General features: G+C 38.4%; 1 protein-coding gene across 1 annotated transcript; it reads right to left on the reverse strand.

The window, feature by feature from the left end:
* Positions 1–11024: 11024 nt before the first annotated feature.
* C17H12orf54 (chromosome 17 C12orf54 homolog) lies at positions 11025–20091 on the reverse strand. Its single transcript, XM_014786767.2, has 6 exons — positions 19975–20091; positions 19442–19480; positions 16359–16391; positions 14081–14105; positions 12311–12359; positions 11025–11166 (listed from the first exon to the last, which is right to left on the reverse strand). The coding sequence occupies exons 1-6, from the start codon at positions 20089–20091 to the stop codon at positions 11025–11027; spliced, it is 405 nt and encodes a 134-aa protein (XP_014642253.2).
* Between the last annotated feature and the right edge of the window lie 256 nt (positions 20092–20347).

The raw sequence follows: 20347 nt of genomic DNA on the forward strand, positions 1-20347 counted from the left end.
TTTATGTCAATTTGGAGCCATAACCTACATCTCACTGGATCAAGGAACATGTTTCAACATACTACTGTACAAAAATGGGTCAAAAGGACTCTTAAAAACCTATGGAGCAGTGACTTAATTGAACATTTGGAATGGGAAATCTAAACACTTTTATTAAAGGTGTGATAAGATCATGAAGGGCTTCCTAGCTCAACTGGGTGAATGTGTGCCACACCTGAAAATGAGGAGTGATAAATGTGGAACCCTTTTTAAAGAGATTTCTGGACATTGGAGGGATTTTTTGTTTGTTTGTTTGTTATCAGCTCCAGTGGTTCCAGGCTCAGGACTACGTTTGCATGTTTGAGCTAAAGGGTATGTTGCTTCTCAAAATACTATCTCTGTTTTTTTGAATTAGACTGCACACCACTACAATAGTAGTGCCACTTCACTACAGTAATCTTAGGATGATTTATCTCTCCAACTCTAACATCTCTCCCTGGGAATGGACAAAGAAGAGGCTCTAACAAGGTTCCTATTGCCACCTTACAAACTTTCTTTTTTCTTGTTTACAGGATGTAGCATGTTTCATCCTTTTTTGTCAACCTTACTGACCTGATATTTAAGGTGTGACTCTTTTAAGTAGCATTTACTTGATAATCTCTATCTTTTAGTCAGAGTATTTAGTACATTTACATTTAATGTAATTACTTATATAGTTGGATTTTACTTCCCATCTCACCATTTGTTCTCTATTTGTCACAGCTGCTCTATATTCCTTTTTCTCTCCTTTCTTGCCTTCTTTTGGATTTACCATTTTTGAAAATCATTCCATTCTTTCCTTTCTATCAGGAGGCAGTCTTCTACTCTTATTTTAGTTGTTACTCTGGGTATTACCACATGCATGTTATAAATTAGTATTTTCACTATGTCATGGGCAATGAAAGGATTATTGCATAGTTTTAACACTTTTTACCCTTCTCCAATTTTTTGTGCTATTATTATCATGTATTTTGATTATGTATGTTTGTGTGTATGTATGTATGTGTATATATATGTATATGTGTATACAATGCCTCAAGACATTATTATGTTACTATACAGAACAATATTCATTTGAATTTACCCACATGTTCAAACTTTCAAGTGCTCTTAATTCATTCCTCTATTTCAGTGTTTCTGTTTAGGAACATATTCCCTCTATATAAAGAAATCCTTGACCCAAGGCCATTTCTTGTTCCACCCTTGGGTCTTTCATGAGATTTTGCATGCTTAAATAATTCAGCCCACACAATCAAGCTCCGTGCACACTCCTCAGGCCTGGTCTGCACACTCCTGTTGAAAGAGGGCTGTGAGACCTGGAAGTGGACCTGAGGCTGTTTGGGCAGGGAATTCTGCGGTCTCAGATATTTGAAGCATGATTTATAGAGTGTGCTGGCTGTGAGTGGGTATATCAGCTGGACTCTGCAAGACCCTTACCTTGTGAATAGTGACAGGCAGGAAGGAAGCCAAACTGGAGCCCCTAAAACACAAGCCCAAGCCTGGGGCACAGGTGCCTGTGTCTAAAGGTGGTACTGTTTACAGATAATTTGTCTTTTGTTTCAGGCTGTTTTAAAATTTTTCTCTTTGTCTTTGGTTTTCAGTAGTTTATAATGAAGCACCTAGGTGTGGTTTCTTTTGTATTTTTCCTGCTGGAGGTTCATAGTAGTTATTAAGCTACTCTCTCTTATCGTCAAACCTATCCTTATGCTTTGTGATGTGCAGAATCTGGAAAGTATATTTCCCCTTTGACAACTGACTCCTCTTATGTTCTGGCACTGAAGGGAGACGACTTGCTGTTTCTGTTAGCAACACCCCGGTGATAGCTGGGATTCTACTTTCTAGCTTTTTCTCAGCACTCCCAGAACTAGTCTCCTCACGCCCTCTCAGACATAGCATTGATGCTGGCCCCAGTATCAGTTCCCCTATGTTAAACCCAGCATATATTGGGTTAAAACCAAAAGCACACATTCTCTTTTCCCTGCTCCTCTAAGTTACATTCACATGTAAATATAGTTTTTTTTTTTTTTAACCTTTATATCCCTGAATTTCATGAGGCAAATGGAGGTTACAAATTGTTAAAGCCCAGGTGGCCTCATGCTGGGGCTCACACTGAAGTTTGGTTAGTTAATGGGTCCTTTGAAGTTTTATTACAGGGAAACTGATATCCCGAAAATATCAAGAAGATGAAGCTTCCCAGACCCCAACTCCTCGGCTTCCTGATGCTGAAATCCACCATTCATCACAGAGGCAGACAACCAAGAACACCCACCTGCAGATTACCTTATCTAGGCTGAATGCAAACTGGTGGGAAGGTGCCAATCTGCAAAGCCACAGCTGCCCCTCCCCTATCCAAAACCTTGTAAACTTTGTAATCATTAATTGGTGAAGTTTCCTTCCTCTCCCCAGGGCCCAACATCTGGTGAGGTGGGAAGATTGATTGATGGAGTGCAAAACCTCCTACTACAAATAAATATAATAGCTGGCTCAGCACCAGAACGTCTGAGACCCTCATATAATTGCCCACTAGATATTTACAGACAACACATTCTTTCCCATGGATTCTCCTTTAAAAACCCTAGCTATTAATGCTTCAGGAGGACAGTGGGTTTTGAGGCACCGGCCTATCACATCCTCATTTTGCTAGCAAAATAAAAAATTACTCTGTCTTTTCCTCAATCCCTTGTCGTTGTGTTCATTGATTCTGCTACAGTGACAAGGTCCTAGTTTTTTGGCAACAGCATCAGCAAGAAATCTCCCCTTCCCAGCTCCTCAAACACTTTCTCTGAGCTCCTGAAATAGCGACACAGGTGGCAGCACCCGCCTTCAGAGATCTCAGTCCCAGCTCACGGATAATCTCCTGCAGGCTTCTAGTTGCTGACGATCCAGCCTCTTCTCTTTGTTTCCCTAGCCCTAAGAATTGTAGCTACTTCCTGTAATTACTATCTCTGTATTAACATAATGTTCACTTTTTGCTTTTCCAATTTTTCAACCTCCAACTATGCTTTCATATTAAATTATATTACTCTGTCCCATTCTGTCTGTCCTTTCTTTTTGTGGCTCTAAATACACATATATTGGTTCTTAACATTCTCCACAAGATTTTAATGATTTTATACTGTATTTCCCATTTTTTTTTGTCTTTGTATTTCAGTCAGGGCATTTTCCATTGACCCATGTTCTAGTTTATTAGTCTTCTGTTTCTAATCTACTCATTTTTGGTTATTACATTTTTTAATTCTAGAATTTACTTTTGAATCTATTTTATGGATTCCAGTTCTTTAGAGAAATTCTCCATTTTGCCCTCTATTTCTTGAACACATTAATCAAAGTCATTTAAAAATGCACATCTAAAGAGGTAACAAGTGTTTCCAAGGAGGTGGAGAAAAGCAAACCCTTGTGCACTGTTGGTGGGAATGTAAATTAGTACGGCCATCATAGAAAATAATATGGACAGTCCTCCAAAAATTAAAAATAGAACTGACATATGATCCAGCAATCCCACTTCTGGGTATATTTCCAAAGGAAATGAAATCACTATCTTGAAGAGCTATCTGCTCCCCTATGTTCATTACAGCATCAATTACAATAGCTAAGACATGGAAACAACCTAAGTGTCTGTCAGTGAATTAATGGATAAAGAAAATGTGGTATATGTATATACAATGGAATATTATTCAGCCATAAAAAAGAAGGAAATCCTGCCATTTGTGACAACATGGATGACTCTTGAGGGCATTATGCTAAGTGAAATAAGTCAGACAGAGAGGAAAAATACTGTATGATCTCACTTATATGTGAAATCTAAAAAAGCTGTACTCATAGAAACAGAGACTAGATTAGTGGTTGTTGGGGCTTGGGGGAAATGAGGAGATGTTGGTCAAATGGTACAAACTTCCAATTATAAGAAGAATAAGTTCTTGGGATCTAATGTACAGCATGATGACTATCATTAACAACACTGTATTACATATTTTAACTTTTCTAAGAGAGTAGATCTTAAATGTTCTCACCACATACACACACAAAAAGGTAACTATGGGAGGCGACAGATGTATTAACAAGCCTTCTTGTAATTATTTCACAGTGTATACATATATCGAATCATCCTGTTGTACACTTTGAGCCCACAGAGTTAATCACTACAAAAAATGACTTCAAACGAAATATATCAGGGTAAATATGGTGTGTTTTGGGAATTGTGTTCCAACTTGACAGAAAAGGAAGTACTTCCCTGGGAAAGTGTTATGTGAGATAGACTAGAAAGGCTAAAGAAGAGTCATGCCAAGGTTTGGCAGATTGAGCTGAGATGAGTTCCAAGTGAGGGTAGAGTAACAGAGTAACTATCTATCCATTGTCCCAAAATAAAAAATGTGACCTACTCCAAGAACAGAAAGTAGCCTGGTGTGCCTGCAGTTGGAATAATTTTTGACAGAGTGGTCTGGAAAATTCTGAGGTTAGAAAGTTAGAATGGACCAGATGGTACTCAAGTGTTCTTTATTCCAGGTAAAGGAATTCGGACTTTATTATGTGGGTGCTGGAGCATCACTGAAGTGCTTTAAACTGGGGAGTTATTTAAATATATTTCATTTTGGAAAGATCACTCTGTAGAGTTTTGTTTTGTTTTTCTGTCGTTGTTGGTTTTCTAAGTAAGGCAGAACATTTTGTTATTGAAAAATTCTTTCTAATTTTGAGCCCATATTGGATCCTTTAAGCTTTCCACATTAGTCTCATTTCTACTCTCTCTAATTAACATAGAATGTAATCTAAATGACATAGCTGTCAATTATTTGTAATTTAGATATTATGATAGAATTCATATAATTCTGGGAGGAAAATATTTGTATACCACCAAGATAAGATACAAAAAGATAACCTATGTATCAGTTATGTTTCTTTTTTTCCCTTAGTTTTTCACAACTTGAAATCAACCTTGATTGTTAATTCATTTCAGGCACCTAAATGTATTAACTCTCTTTTGTTTTCTTCAAGATATCCTTGCTTGTTTTTTAAAAAAATATTTTTATTGTAAATTAAAATCTATATTAAATATAAAATTTATATATGTATAAAATATACATATTATATAAATATTATACACATATAAGGATTTTATATATATATGATTATATATTATACATATATATATGACCGAAAAAATGTTTAACATGGTGTCTACCAAGTTTCTTCACTATAAAGTTATTTTTCCCTTTGTAATTAATAATTTGTGGAGAGGTAGTTTGAGACTATGTAAACATCTTGTTTCTTATTAAACTATTACTCCATAGCCCTAGCATCGTTTGATAATTTCCTATCTCCCTCATTCCTTTTTTATTAGTTCACATTATTCTGCAAGTATGGGTTTCAGGAGATGTGTTTCTTCTCCCCCATTTATTTATCTGTTCAGTCATTTACTTATATCACTATGGTCTCATGCATATTTTACATTTTGTGTTATAATCCAATACTACTTTATTTGTTGCTCAAGTTGTTCCAGCTTTGGCCATTGAGACCTCTTTCAGTTGGTTCCTGTGCTCCTTGGACTTACTCCCATCATTGTGTGCGTGTGTGTTTTAGTACTTTCTTACTTTCCGGTCCTATAAGATGCTTCAAGCTCATCTTGTATATTCCCTGCCTATTCCCTGCCCTAGCCCTAGAATACCCATTTCTTCAAGGAGCCCTGGTTCCTTTTATTGGAGAATGATATTAGAAACCAAGATCTGGGTGGTAGATGTGATTGTTATTACTGATGTGTTGCTGCTTCAGGCCCTTTCAATTGATAGTAAGGAAATATATGTGTGCATACTAATCCATGTATATACACATATCTGTAAATATTTCTATATGTAACTATCTGTAGTTACATTTAGCTAAACATGAGTTCATGCTGATGTTTCCAACTCCAATGTATTATCACATGGCTCATTCCAGCCTTCTCCCCTTGCTTATCTGAAAACTTCCATTTCAACAGTGAGAATCCTGGCTCCTACTATCTGCCTTTTATTAAGTATTTAATTCAAGTATACATGAATTGCAGTATCACAATTGTTAACCCGTTCCTCCTGTGGGAAACAAGTTTGTCAGTGAGAGTGCAGTGCTTATGTACAGTTGCTTTTGCCTTTCGTCCTACAGATTCCACTAATTTCCAAAGTTATTTAGATCAGCACCTTTTTTCCCTAACCACTTCAGTGAGGTTGGTTCATGTATTTATAATACAGTTAGATTGCTTTATCACATTCCACAATCCATCCTCAGATTCCCTCAACCTCCTAAATGATATGTTTTTAATTTGTGTACATTAAAGTTCATTCTTTTTTGCTGTAAAGTTCAATAGGACTTGACAGATGCATGGTGTCGTGTATCCACAATTATAACAGTGTATGGATTAGTTGCACTGCCCTGAAAATCCTATGCTTCACCTATTTAGCCCTCCTCCCCTTCCCCCTGAACTAGCAACTACTAATATTCTACTGTCTGTATGGTTTTGCCTTTTCCAAAAGATCATATAAGTGAAATAATCCAGGTTGTAGCATTTTCATACTGGCTTCTTTCACTTACCAATGTGCATTTAAGATTTATCCATATTTTTTCATGGCTTGATTACTTATTTCTTTTTATCACTGAATAACATTCCATTGTATGAATGTACCACAGTTTGTTTATCCATTCGCCTACTGAAGAACATCTTGGTTGCTTCCAGTTTTGGGACAATTACAAACACAGTCAATTCTAATTATTCATGGTACTTATATTCTATAAAGTGACTGTGAACTTTGAATTAGTGAATACAGACCCTTTGCTCCTAGGGAAAATATAGGATTAGGTTCCTGTGGACCTCTGGTCACAACCTTTTCATCAGTTGATCAATCCATAACCTTGTTTTATGGGTGTTTCTGTTTCAAGACATCTCATTTAACATAAATATTTTTTACACGTAGTTAGTTACACAGTTTTTCAATGATTTAAAGCCAGGGACTTTGGAGGCCATTTACATTATATAGGTTCATTTGCCAATGAATGACCTTTCAAAAAAAGCCAGTTTCATCAGTGTTAAAAACCTGTTCTTTCACATAACGCTTTTCCTGTATAACACTTAATAGGTATTTTAAAAATTCTTCCATAGCCTTCTGATCTTCAGAACCTGTATCACTTACAAATTCAACATTTTTCGTGTTGTATTGCCTTTTGAAACATGTGAGCCAGCCAGCTCTAGCCAAGGGGGTTTAGCATTTTCCTCACCCTGGGTAACATGACCATAAATTTCTTTGGTTTTCAGCCTGACAACAATGTGGTCCATTATGCATTTTTTTTTTTTTATGAGGAAGATCCGCCCTTAGCTAACATCTGATGCAAATCCTCCTCTTTTTTTTGCTGAGGAAGGTTGGCCCTGAGCTAACAGCCGTGCCCATCTTCCTCCACTTTATGTGGGATGCCGCTACAGCATGGCTTTGATAAGCAGCACATCGGTGTGTGCCCGGGATCTGAACCTGCCAACCCCAGGCCGCCAAAGCGGAGAGTGTGCACTTAACTGCTTGCACCACTGGGCCTGCCTGCAGTATGCATTTTTAAAAAAATTTTTTTTTATTGATGTTTTAATAGTTTTTAACATTGTGAAATTTTTGGGTTGTACATTTTTGTTTGTCCATCACCATATATATGACTCCCTTTACCCCTTGTGCCCACCCCCCACCCCCATTGCCCCTGGTAACCATAATACAGTTTTCTCTGTCCATGTGTTGGTTTATATTCCACATATAAGTGAGATCATACAGTGTTTGTCTTTCTCCTTCTGGCTTACTTCACTTAACATTTTTTTTAAAAATATTTTTTAGAGCCATTTTAGGTTCAAAGCAAAATTGAGCAGAAAGTACAGCCCATATACTCCTGCTCCTAGATATGCACAGCTTCCCCTACTATCAACATCCCACATTTCAGTGAGAGATCTCACAGTGATCTTTTCACTGTCTCTGTAAGTTTTTCATGTTATGTTCTTGGAATCATACAGTATGAAACCTTTTCAGATTGGTTTATTTCACTTCATAATACGCATTTAGGTTTCCTTCATGCTTTTCGTGAGTTGATAGCTCACTGCTTTTTAGTGCTGAATAATACTCCATTGTCTGAATGTAGTACAGTTTATTTTTACATTAACCTACTCAAGGACATCTTGTTTGCTTCCAAGTTTGGGGAATTATGAATAAAGGTGCTATAAACATCCATGTGCTTATTTTTGTGTGAATATAAATTTTCAACTCACTTGGGGAAATACCAAGGAGCATGATGGCTGGATTGTGTGGTAATAGTATGTTTAGTTTTGTAAGCAACTGCCAAAATTGTCTTCCAAAGTGGCCGTACCATTTTGCATTCTCACCAGCAGTGAATGAGAGTTCCTGTGACTCCACATCCTCACCAACACTTGGTGTTGTCAGTGTTTTGGATTTTGGCCATTCTAATAGATGTGTAGTAGTATCTCATTTTTATTTTAATTTACAGTTACCTAATGACATTAATATTGAATGTCTTTTCGTATGCTTATTTGCTATCTGTATACCTTCTTTAGTGAGGAATCTGTTCTTTTGCCAATTTTTTAATTGGGTTGTTCATTTTCTTATTGTTGAGTTTTAAGAGTTCTTTGTATATTTTGGTTTATCCAGTGTGTCTTTTGCAAATATTTTCTCCCAATCTGTGACTTGTCTTCTTATTCTCTTGACTTTGAGAAGTAAAATTTTGACGGTAACTCCATCAATACCTTTTTTTGTGTGGAAGTTTTGCCTATTCTTCTAGATGAATTTTGCTATCTGTTTGTCAACTTCTATAAAATGTCTTAAGGAGATTTTATATTATATTTAACTGTTTTGGGAACTGGAAGACCACTGTAAACATTTTTAACACTGTTGAATTAGCATATGTAGTTTCCATTTTCAATACAACTCAAAAATTATGGGGTCTCTTCATCATATGAAAAAAATCTCCATACTTTTGTAAAGTCTTAATTAAAAAAATGAACATTTGTATTTTAACAAATGCCAAGTCAACATCTAAAAAAGTGATGATTTTTTAAAACTTATTTTGTTGCTATATGCATTCTGTTTATTGTTTTACTGGTGCTGTGACAAATTCTCATTCCAGGGGCTAAATTCTATGTTGTATAATTTTTAATGTTATGGTCATTTGTTTAGATTTGTTTAGAAAAGAAAGAATTAAACACTCTACCTTCCCTGTCATGTAATATGTGCATTTATATGTGCAAAGGTCATCATCTTTGACAAATATCGTATACAGTCCTTTCTTGTGGAAAATATTTTTGGACTAGTTGGCTTTTTCACAATCTGGGGAATAGCTATGCTGGAATCATAGACTGTGAGACCATCTGGATCACAGGATATTAGAAATGACAGGAGCCTTTAGCATTTTCCAATTATGCCTTCTTATTTACAGTGGAGGAAACAGAGGCCCACAAAGCAGAATAACTTGGGGAAAAACAAAATGAGTTTGTGATATTATAATCCAGATCTTCTCCTAATCTACAGTGCTGTTCTCTGAACTAATGCAATACTATACTTGGATATTTGATAACTACATTGCACTATCCAATAAGAACCAACAGGGAAAATGTCTTTTACATCACGCTTCTTTTATCAGTTGTTTGCTTGCTGGTTTCTTTGCTTGGCAATTGTGATGTGCTTTGGTCTCACTCCATTTCCAAGTTCCCAGTTGCAACCATAGACCCTGGCGTCTCTGCCCATGAGTATCACGCCCTCTTCTGGGTCAGTGATGGTGTCTGCCTTATAACTTCTCTTTTCAGGCAACCAAAGCTGTGCCCTAGATGTCACAGTGATATGGATGGGAATAAAAGAAATTTACCTTACTAGGCAGATGGCACTGACAGTAAAAGCAGTCCTCATGGTGATGCTTCTACCCTCATGACCCTATCCCAACATTTCCAACACAAACTAAGGAAAGGGATCCACTGGTTGTATACCGTCTTCTTTCTATGCAGTGTCTACTCTTTGCTATCCTATACCTGCTGCCTATGTTGTACTGAAGAGAAAGGAAGCTTCCTGCCTTAATTTCTGAACCAAAACTAAGTTTTGAATGATGACAGAGGTTTTGTGAGTGTATGCATTCTTTCAGAAAAGATGTAATCTCATTGCCAAAATATTGGGACATTTTGTGTGTTTTGCTGATATATGGGGGAAAGGGGATAAAAATATTTGAAAGGGGACTATTCAAGGAAGCACACAGAGTCACTGAACACAGGCAGATGAGCCCAATTTTCTCCATCACCCATCATTCAGACTCTGCCTTAAAAGGAATTCCCAATAAGCTCTAGACAGGGCCGTATAGAGAGTGTGGCTAGCATAGTCTATGCCACAGGTGAGCATCTGAGAGTCGTCTTCTCCATATGGGATTAGATGTCAGATGAAACTAGGGAGTAGGGAAGTTAAAAACGTTGAGGAAATAGCCTGTCACTTAATCAGTGCCTTTGAGGGCAACACATTCAAGTACTTTATTAATGATAATCCTGACTATGGAGTCTATTATGAACCTACTGTGTTTGACTCTTGATTCTGAATTAAGCCCCAAAGGTAGTGTAAGTTTCCAGAGCACTTTCCAGAAGGGACTAACGGGCCTCACATTTCTTAATGTGTTTTTAGATTTTCTACCTTTTCATCTCTGTCCCATAATTGTCTCTCCCCGTTTCCTGAACAGTCCCCCCTACACAAAACTATCCACATCTGATAAACCCTGTTTAGCTCTTTATCTTGATCACAGAGACCAAAAGATCCTGACTTGGCCCTGTCCTGAGCCTTCCATCCTCTCACCCCATTTTCCCTTGTATTGGACCACACCTGCTTGGTGGGGTGCTGCTCTGCCATGGTGAGTGAGGACCCATGAGGCCTGGGTTCCCGCCTATAACAGGATGGGCAGGGTGGAGCTCAGGGGAAAGGCCATTTGGGTGAAACACCTTGCAGAAGCAGAGGAGGCTTTCTTCCTTGATTGTAGAGTTAGGGTCCAGGGTAGCAAGTTGATTGATCAGAGAGCTGGTTTCTCAGGTTGGGGACTAGGGCCCCTGATGACTGCTCTCCAGTGCTTGGCAGCAATCTTCCCAACTTTAGGGTCATCCCAGAATCCCGAAGACTCATGCTTCTGTACCAAAAAAGAGGAGGTTGTGAATGTATGAGGGAGAGAGATCCCATCCCTGGGGCCCCACCTGGCTGGCCCCCATTGTCCTTAGGGATTTTGTTATTACACTCCACCAGGAATGGGTATCACTGGCTCTGGGATTTGCAATCCCTTGATGATTGTGTGGCCCACAGGAAAGACCCCTTGCTGGGCGTTAGGAGACATAGTGTCATAACTTATCAGAGCCTATGTTTTCATCAGGAAAGTCAGGAAAATTCCTCATGCTTGCCTCAGAGGACTATTAAAACTAAATAAAATCATAGATCTGATATGGTTTTGACCAAAAGTGCTCCTCATATGTAAATATTTATAATAATTACATTTAAAATTTATGTAAATATGAGATCACCTGTACAATGATCTATTTCTCTAAGAGGAATGTTTTTTATTTCACTAGGGCCAACTCTCTGATATAGGATCAAATTTGGTTCAAACAGGCATCTAGGGAGTTCACCATTTCCTAGTTCAAGCAGGATCATATCTGAAACATGTCAAAATGATTTTTGAAAAAGTATTTCTGAAGTCCTCTGTGGAACATGATGCCGCTGTCTTTCTTGATTACTCTGTCCTCTGTTTCTCAATTGTCACTATTGGGAAGTCATTATGAATGTCTGAATTAAATCTCTGGTGTTGTAGCTTCATCTTTTTTTCTCCTAGTCTTTTTCTTATGGGAAAGAAATTGACATCTCCTGATGTTAGGGCATAAGATTCTCAAACTTTTATTAATTTTCTTCTTCTAAGTCCTTCTCCTTCTAAGTCTCTGATTTTTTCATGGCTTCCCTTTCTTATCTGTCATTCTTTATGTTCCCTTAGTCCCTCAAATGAATGTAGAGAATCTCTCAAAATCTAGGATGGTGAGATCCAGGACTAATCCTGAGATTCCAGGGATTTCTGATGGGGCTGAGAATAGAGGAGGAAGCCCTGGCTCTGTATGTCACCACTAGTTGAGAGTGGTGGGGGGCCACCTCCTGCCCCTTTAGAAGAGACTTATATTGGAGTACAGGCTTCCGAAGGCTCAAGGCTCAGACCCAGCTATACTTCTATCTACTACGCCCATTTCTGGGTGGATGCCATCTCCTTTGGGGACTACCAAAATAGGGCCACTTACCCAGTCCTGGATGCAGATGATATGGGTGTTTTGGAGCAGTTGCTCATTCCTAAAGGGGACATAGGAAGGAGTCCTTCTGTTACAGGAGTCTGGAAATGTTTCTGTAAGAGTCCTAAGCCCTGCTCACGTCCTTAGTTTGGAGTATAGCCAGTCAAAACGGGAGAGGCCAGACTTTATGGGGAAGCCAAAGACCTACAGGCCTGTCAGAGAGGCAGTTGCAGAACGTGGCACCAGACATCTGGTTACTTGCAAAGCATACTGAATCACAACCACCAGACCTCTGTTTAACCAGTGCTGGGCATTAGGAGTTAGCCAAATGCCTCAGTCCCAAGGCACTGCCACTGGAGCAAGTCCTTGGTTTCTCACTTCTTGTCTCCTTTTTTTATATAGAAAATGGATACAATGAGACTTGAATTCTCCTCACCTGATTCTGAATCCCTCCCCTCTCTCTGCCCCCCCCCCACACTTTTTAGGAAGCAGAAAAGCAATAGCAGTAGTTAGGATCCTAAATCCACATTTTTACATCCTGGGTCATTAGGAGGTGTGTCCAGGGGCCTGCAGTGATCTCTTTGGAAATCAGCCTTCCTTGGATGAAGGAGAGCATCCTTCAAGCTGAGGTAAGCTTGGCTCTTTTGACCTGCTGACCCTTGGCGATCAGCAGCCAAGAAAACTTTCCTCTGTGTCTCACAATGGATTCTGCCTGGCTGTATTTCCTTATCATTCTGGAGTGGAGTTGATTGACCAGGCTTGGAGAAAGATTAGAGGGGGTTCTCTTTGGACTGGCTGTATTTAAAGATCCCCAAGAAGATTTGGACTCTCATAAGCTTTGTTTTGTGGAGGGGCTAGAAATGCATACAGTAGTTCCAATTTCCAGAGAGACCCCTAGACCCCAGAATCTCCTTTTGATTTCCTCCTCCCTCTGATTCCTGCACCCACATCTGAAGTCTCCTCAATCTTTCCATAGGACTTGAAAGTTCCTGAATTAAATTTTATTTCATTCTGATATTAGAGGATATTTTATTGGGCTCAATCATTTGTATTCTTGATACTCAAAGTCTGATCCATGAACCAGCAGCTTCAGCATCACATGAGACCCTGCTAGAAATATAGACTCTCAGGCCCACTCTAGACCTACTGAACCAGAATCTGCCTTTTAACAAGTTACCCAGATGATTTGTATACATGCAAAAGTTTGAAAAGCCCTGATTTATAAGTTCCTTCTTGGATGGGTGGGGGAAGGAGTTCCAAATATGGCTTTTATGCTGTAATTCTAGGCTCCTGGGTGTTTTGAGTATTTTCCTGAAACACTAGAATTTGCATCTGGGCATTTGAGAACTATAACTTGACTACTGTGAAAAATCATTCTGTTCTGACCTTCCCACTATTCAATCCCTATGCCAGCCCTGCTAAGTCTTTACAGCAGAGCTGGGAAGCTGCTCACCTCTGTGCTTAGTGTCTCTCCTTTACTGAAAAGAGCCATGTCTAATTGAGGGCTGAGAGTGTCCTCAGGCCCTCAACAGCCATCCCAAGGGAGAAAGGGATCCTGCTGTCCCTATCCAAATAACTGTCCCGGACAGAGGAGAGACTAGCAGTGCTCATGGAATTTCAAGGAAAGCCAATGCCTAGCTTGGCTGAAGGGGAAAGGAAAAGAGGACCTGGACTTCAGTTCTTAGCCAAATGGAAGATCCCACAATGAGACTGGGATGAACTCCTCCTTATTTCCTGCCACCACTCATGGCTTATCCAAACCTTGGAATATTGCTCTTTTACCTCGAATCCGAGCATCATCCTGCAGCTGAAAAATAACGAAAATTCAGAGTGTCAGAGATTCAGGAGCCAGTCTCCTCTGGACTCTCAGTGGTCAAATATAATGATGTCTATGTGGGAAATATGGGCTTCTTAGGAATGGAATTAAATTCTAAGTTTTATGAAAGCAGAATTTGTGTTGTTTTGGTATCCTTCCCACCAAACCACTTAACAAAATGTCCTGCATACAGCATATGCTCACCAAATGTTTGTTGAATAATGAATAAATACACAGGACAAGCTGTGGCCTATTTAGGGATGGGAGACGCACAGTTCATTACTTACAGTCATAATTATTCATTATAAGAGGAGTGACCTCGCCTTTTTTATTCTTTCTGGCCTTTCTGCCCTCCCTTTTCTGGCTCCTTTCACCTTCCTCATTGAGTCTCCAGTGGGAGGTAAACATTTAAATCTCTGTGAAAGACCTTTAAAAAAATCCTTCTTAATCATCCTGGAGTAAATAGCCACTGATGATACACTTTGGGCCCCCTGAGCTCACAGGATCTGGCCACATGGTCTTTCTACATAACAATACTCTAGGGCTAGGTCTTAACATTTGCCTAATCAGAAAAAAGTACATTCTAATTCTACCTCTCCCTGCTATTTTCTGCTTGGCTTTCTTCTCTCAGTATTTAAGTACAAAAATTGCCCTTATGAGTCTGTGACTAGGGTGTCTGTTTTGTCTGTACCAGCCTGGAGGATCTTTGGGGGCAGGGATTGTGTCTGATGGACTCCATGAAGAAGCAGCAGAAGAGAGCTTCGGCACAGAGGACGTCAGATGGGACTGTAACTTTGTGTATAGGCCCTGAGAGGATGGAAATCAACATACGCAAGTTCCACTTATGGACAGGTTTTCTCCTCTCACTAGCTCAAGTCCTGCATGAAGGAGACTCAGGCCTCAGGGGACTAAAGTTTGGGGTAGGATGGAGGCACTCTGACCCCCAAGGCAAAACTTGGGTGAAAATATCAAGTTTCTGCTCTCTACCCAATGCCCCCTTTTACTGCAGCCAGATGGAGGCAAAGACTGCTATAAGTTTCCCTAGAGTAAGTCCCAGACACAGCAGCAAGATAAAATGAAATGGCTTCTTGAACAATAGAAAGGGGCTCAGTTCTAAGGTCAAGAGTGGTCCAGATAGTGAAATAGAGGAAGTTTATTTTCAATGCCTTCTCAATCCCTTTACCCATCACTTCTCCCCAACAAAGAAGAGAGGGCTATGGTTTGGAAGTCCATGGGAGGCTCATACTATATTTAGATTCTAATTTTAATGAAACTATATTCAGTGGAACAAAAGTTAAGAAATCTGTACAGAAGTTTTCCATTTGGCCCAGTTTTAAAATATTAGTACTTGTCCTAAAGTATGTGTTTGCTTATGTAAATAGTCTGTTGCATAAGTAATTTTGTAGATAGTGCTTGTTGCTTTCCACTGTAACAGACAGCAGAAAAATAAGGTGGGACAGTGGGCTTGGTAGGACTGAGACATATCAACACCTTGAGCAAGCTACTATAATAACTGTGTCTGGGGCAGGCCAATAATATAGTGCATGTTTGATTGTATTTTTAAATATTTGGTCAGTGTTTATACAGAAAAAAGACTGAAACATGCACAGAGGAGAACAGAGGAGGAAGATTTTTTCCATTTAGCAAAGAAGTGTGGCTCTGGCCTCTAATTTGCACTTCTCTGCAGTTAACAGACATACTCGCCTAATACGGCAATTTACCATGTCACTTGGGGACTCCTCCTAACTCAGTGACTTAGTGTTTCAATAACCACAAAGGGATAATTAGGTACATGTGTGTGGTGATGGGTTGTAATTAGTATTTTGGTGGTGAACATGATGTAATCTATGCAGAAATAGAAGTACAATGATGTACACCTGAAATTTTTACAATGTTATAAACCAATGTTACTGCAATAAACAAAAAATTAAAAAAAAATAAAAAAATAAAAACCAAAAAAAAAAAAAAAAAAAACCACATAGAATGTTCTTCCTGAGAGAAGTTCTGGGAGATACAATTTTTTCTCTATACTGTCATATTTCCACAAGGGAATTGTCAGGCATCTTCTCACTTTAGCTTCCTGGACTGACAAGTCAGCGCTACTCTATAAAGGGAGAAATCACTAGATAAAAAAATGAAACTAAAACCTTGATCAGAGTCAACATCACGGTAGGGTATGGAAAAAACAGGAACAAGGGAAAGTGATGTGGCCAGGGAATTTAGAGAATTGAAATTTAATCTCACCTCCTTTTGTATATCCCTAAAAGCTGTTAGCACCTGACAGAAGACAAAAAAATTATGGAAAAATTAATGTTATAGATTTTATTACAAGAGGATTTTATGTATAGAATCTCCCAGTCATTAGGCTGTATAATGTGAATGCCAAGATACTATGGCTTCCTAGCTCTAGCAATAAAACCCATTGACTTCACTCTACATGTATTTCTGGGCCACCATTTCTCCATATGGTAAATGGGTGAAATACAGGAAATTATTTAAAGAGGGCTGAGTAGTGAAAGGAACGTAAATGAAACCCACTATTATATTTCATTTATGTTTAATTGGTTCTTGTTCTGAAGCTAAGCATAGCTGTTAAAATCAACACATATTTGTTTTTAGATTATAATACACAGGAGGTCACCACCAAATGTTGGTGAGGATATAGAGCAGCTGGAAATCCCATACATTCTTGGAAGGAGTGTAGAATTGTATGACCACTTTGGAAAAAGCTCTGACAGTTTCTTGTAAAAGTAAATATGTACCTATGCGCTCACCCAGCCATAGATGGATATGATGATGGAAATCTGAGCTGCCTCGTTTCGAGGAAAGGATGAAGACTTCAAAACAGATAGTTGTTTCTTGTTTGGTGGAAATATAGAGTTGTTTTTGTTGATATTCAGGAGTTTCAACATGTGTATAAGGGTGCATATGGAAGCTGAATAGTCAATGGGGTGGACTGTGCCAGTTATCAATTAATTGCCTCTCAGCAACCTTTTGTTCACTCTTTGTTATGTCATATTCACCCTTTATTATATCAATTATATCATAATCCAATTATGTACTGGTTCCCAACAGGACGGTTTTCTGACTGTTACCATAAGCAACTTACTCTTTAGCTAATACGGTAATTGTAAGAACACTAAATAGTTATTCTAATATAACATTTTAATTAAGAGGATTATTTCCTTTTGTAGAATTTTTGAAAGTCACAGAGAATAAAAAAGTTGATCACATTACTCATTTCATATAATATTGTTCAATGGGGGCCTGCAGGAGAGGCTGTGGAGACTTGCACTCACTTTTAATAAAAATTCCATAGTCATTGATTTAGTAAACAGTGTTTTCCTTCTTGCCTCCTTATGGAAAGTTGATATTCTAGGTTCAAAAGGAATAAATTGTCCTCTAATTCTTGTCCGTATCCAAAAGTTTAAATGTACATGCAATCGAATGTCAAGATTGGGAAGTTGAAGTAGCTGATATTTTTGGGAAGCCCTCAGCAACTCCAAGTAAATGTCTGTGTCCTATGAAAGTTCACAGTAGTTGGCTCTGGCTATCTTATGGGCATAACTAGCTTCTACACTGATACACCATTCAAATATAAAGTGAAATTTGGCATTTTCATGTTTGAGAATTGGCCACCTTTATTGTCATTTTCATATAGCTGGGAAACCAAGAACATTCTATCAAAGTGAAAAAAATATCAGTTTTTACAGAATTAAAAGAAGCTACTCTCAAATTCATTAAATTTAAGTCTATTTTAAAACAATTTCAAAAAGCAGTGCTTAATAATGTAGATTCTGAGACTGACTGCTCATGGCTTTTCTTCGGTTAGAAGACTAAAGGCAATAAATTCCCATTGGTGACCTAATGAGCCTATTTATCATTTTCAACTTATAGTTTTCAGATCCCAAAGCACTCTCTTGTTAGGATTCAATGATTTCATTCATTATTGAACATCTGATTTAATTATCTTCTACAAAGGAAAACATTTTTTAGACTAGATCTCTTTAAACCAATTTAGATGATTTAATCTAATTTCCTTGAAATGAAGTTAAAGTACTGTCTTTTTCCTAACCATAGAAAGGGCAGTTCTTTTTCACATCCAAAGTACAGACTCATATTCTTTTACTTTCTTCTCAACACTTTACATCTCTCCAACAAATAGCAGGTCTGAGTTTCTCGAATATACTAAATTAAAGAACAAGAAAACTCCAGGCATCCTTTTCTACCGTTAGTCATTATTCTCATTTTAAATTATTGTCAATAAATTTGGGAATCTTGAGGACATTTTGAAGCATTTAAATAATTTTGTTGGCAATCTCTGGTACCACGGAGCGAATCTGGCATTCATGCGCCTTCAGGATCTGTGTTAAAATACTCTTTTGAAATTCAGAACAAGTAGAAATGCCTTAGTAACAAAGGAGTTTACCACAATAAATAATGCAAAGCATAATGGTGTCACAACTATTGAGGTTACACTGAAATTGTATCTGAATGACTTAATCCAATTTTTGTGTCTTATAATGTCTTGATATAGACCTCCAGCCATAGCCAATGGGAGAAAACAATCCTCCTCTGTGCTGATGACAAAATCCCAATCATGTTCCAGGCAAGAGTTCCGGAAACAATGGGACCACTTGGCATGTTACTCTTGGAAACAACAGCTCACTAGCAATTATGCAAAAATTAATCATTTTTATGAACTTAATTTGCCATTCAAATGGATAAAACTGAACACTTCTACTCTTCAAGTTGATTCATTTATTTTTTGAGTAGTATATTTTAAAGTTAACTCATTCTGGAGGAGCCAAATCTTTCAGAAAATTATGTTTTATGATGTAGGAATCAAGGGCCACAGTCAAGTATTTGTCAGATTGAGTGGCTCCAGAGGTAAAATAACTTATTTCTGATCAGAAATGGAGTTAGGATCTTTAATTTTCATAACAAAATGATAATTTTGCCTTCTTGAGAGTTAAAGTATATGGCTTTCTCTGTACTTGCCCTAAGGTGCTAGCTAGAGAATGAGATTTAAGTTATTCATTATATAGTTCCTATTAAAAGGCTGGCAGAGAAAATATATTTGAAAGGGCTTATCTAATGGATAGGTGGATGTGGAGAAGGGGCACTGAGATGCTCAGACAGGAGGAGTCTCTAAGGATTTGGGACTGGATGAGTAATAGAACAAAATGAGAAGGAGCATGGTAATCCTTCACCATCAATCACCCAAGTTACTCAAAGGAAAATTAAGAAACTTACTTCTTTCTTAAACCCTCTCTCCCTTCTCCCACCTCTTACCATGCCGTCAAAGATGACCCCTCTGTACTCACCTGGTCCCACAGGGCTTCAGTGATTGTTAACTGTACTTCCTGTTGAAGTAAGAGACAAATCTTGGAAACATTACCGTAACTCTCCCAAAATTTGAATTGACACATCATGAAACTGATAGATTATAAGATATTTTTTGGAATTGAGACGAAAACTTGTCATCCCATTTGTCAAGCAGCCCAAAGTCTTCTTCAGCCCTTCTGAGTCATTTTCAGCTCATATCTCCTGTCATCTCTTGTTCTAGCTGGTGGGTGACAGGTATAAACAGACTCATGTGTTTATCCATTTTATCAATACCCACATAACCTGTCTGCTCTTGGAGTCATTTAGTGCAGTAGTGGCAATGAAGGTGTACCTACTCTTGGTAGACAATGACCCACCAGCTGGTCAAGAGCATCCCCAGCTACAATGCCTGAGTCCTCCAAGATATGGTCCTTGTTAGGCAGCTTTCCTGCCTCCTGGCCACAGACACTTCTCTGCTTTCCCCAAGATCCAGAAGCCCAAAAGAACCAGTGTATTTGGAAGTTTTACCCACCGTTGGTCTCATTGTATCTTCAATGGATTTTCTAGAAAGAAAAGATGATATAAATCTGATGAGGCACTGGGTGAATGATGTCAGCAATATGGCAGAATAGGAGATTCCAGCCCACATACCCCCCACAGAAACATCAATTTTGACAACCACTCATGGACGAGAATACCTCTGTGGGAAACCAGGAGTCAAATGGAGAAATTCCAGCACCTCATTCAAAGAAAAATCCATGAATACATGCATTGAAAAGGATAAGAAAAACATTTTAATTTTACCTATGTCACCTCTCCCCAAAGGCAGCTTAGCTTAGTGCCAAGAGAGACCCTCTCAGCCTGTGATTTCTCCCATGGTGGAAAGCAAGAGAGAAATGAGCATC

This window comes from Ceratotherium simum, chromosome 17 (genome assembly GCF_057802395.1).
Source record: "Ceratotherium simum simum isolate JZ-2026a chromosome 17, ASM5780239v1, whole genome shotgun sequence".
In the NCBI taxonomy this organism is placed as follows: domain Eukaryota; kingdom Metazoa; phylum Chordata; class Mammalia; order Perissodactyla; family Rhinocerotidae; genus Ceratotherium; species Ceratotherium simum.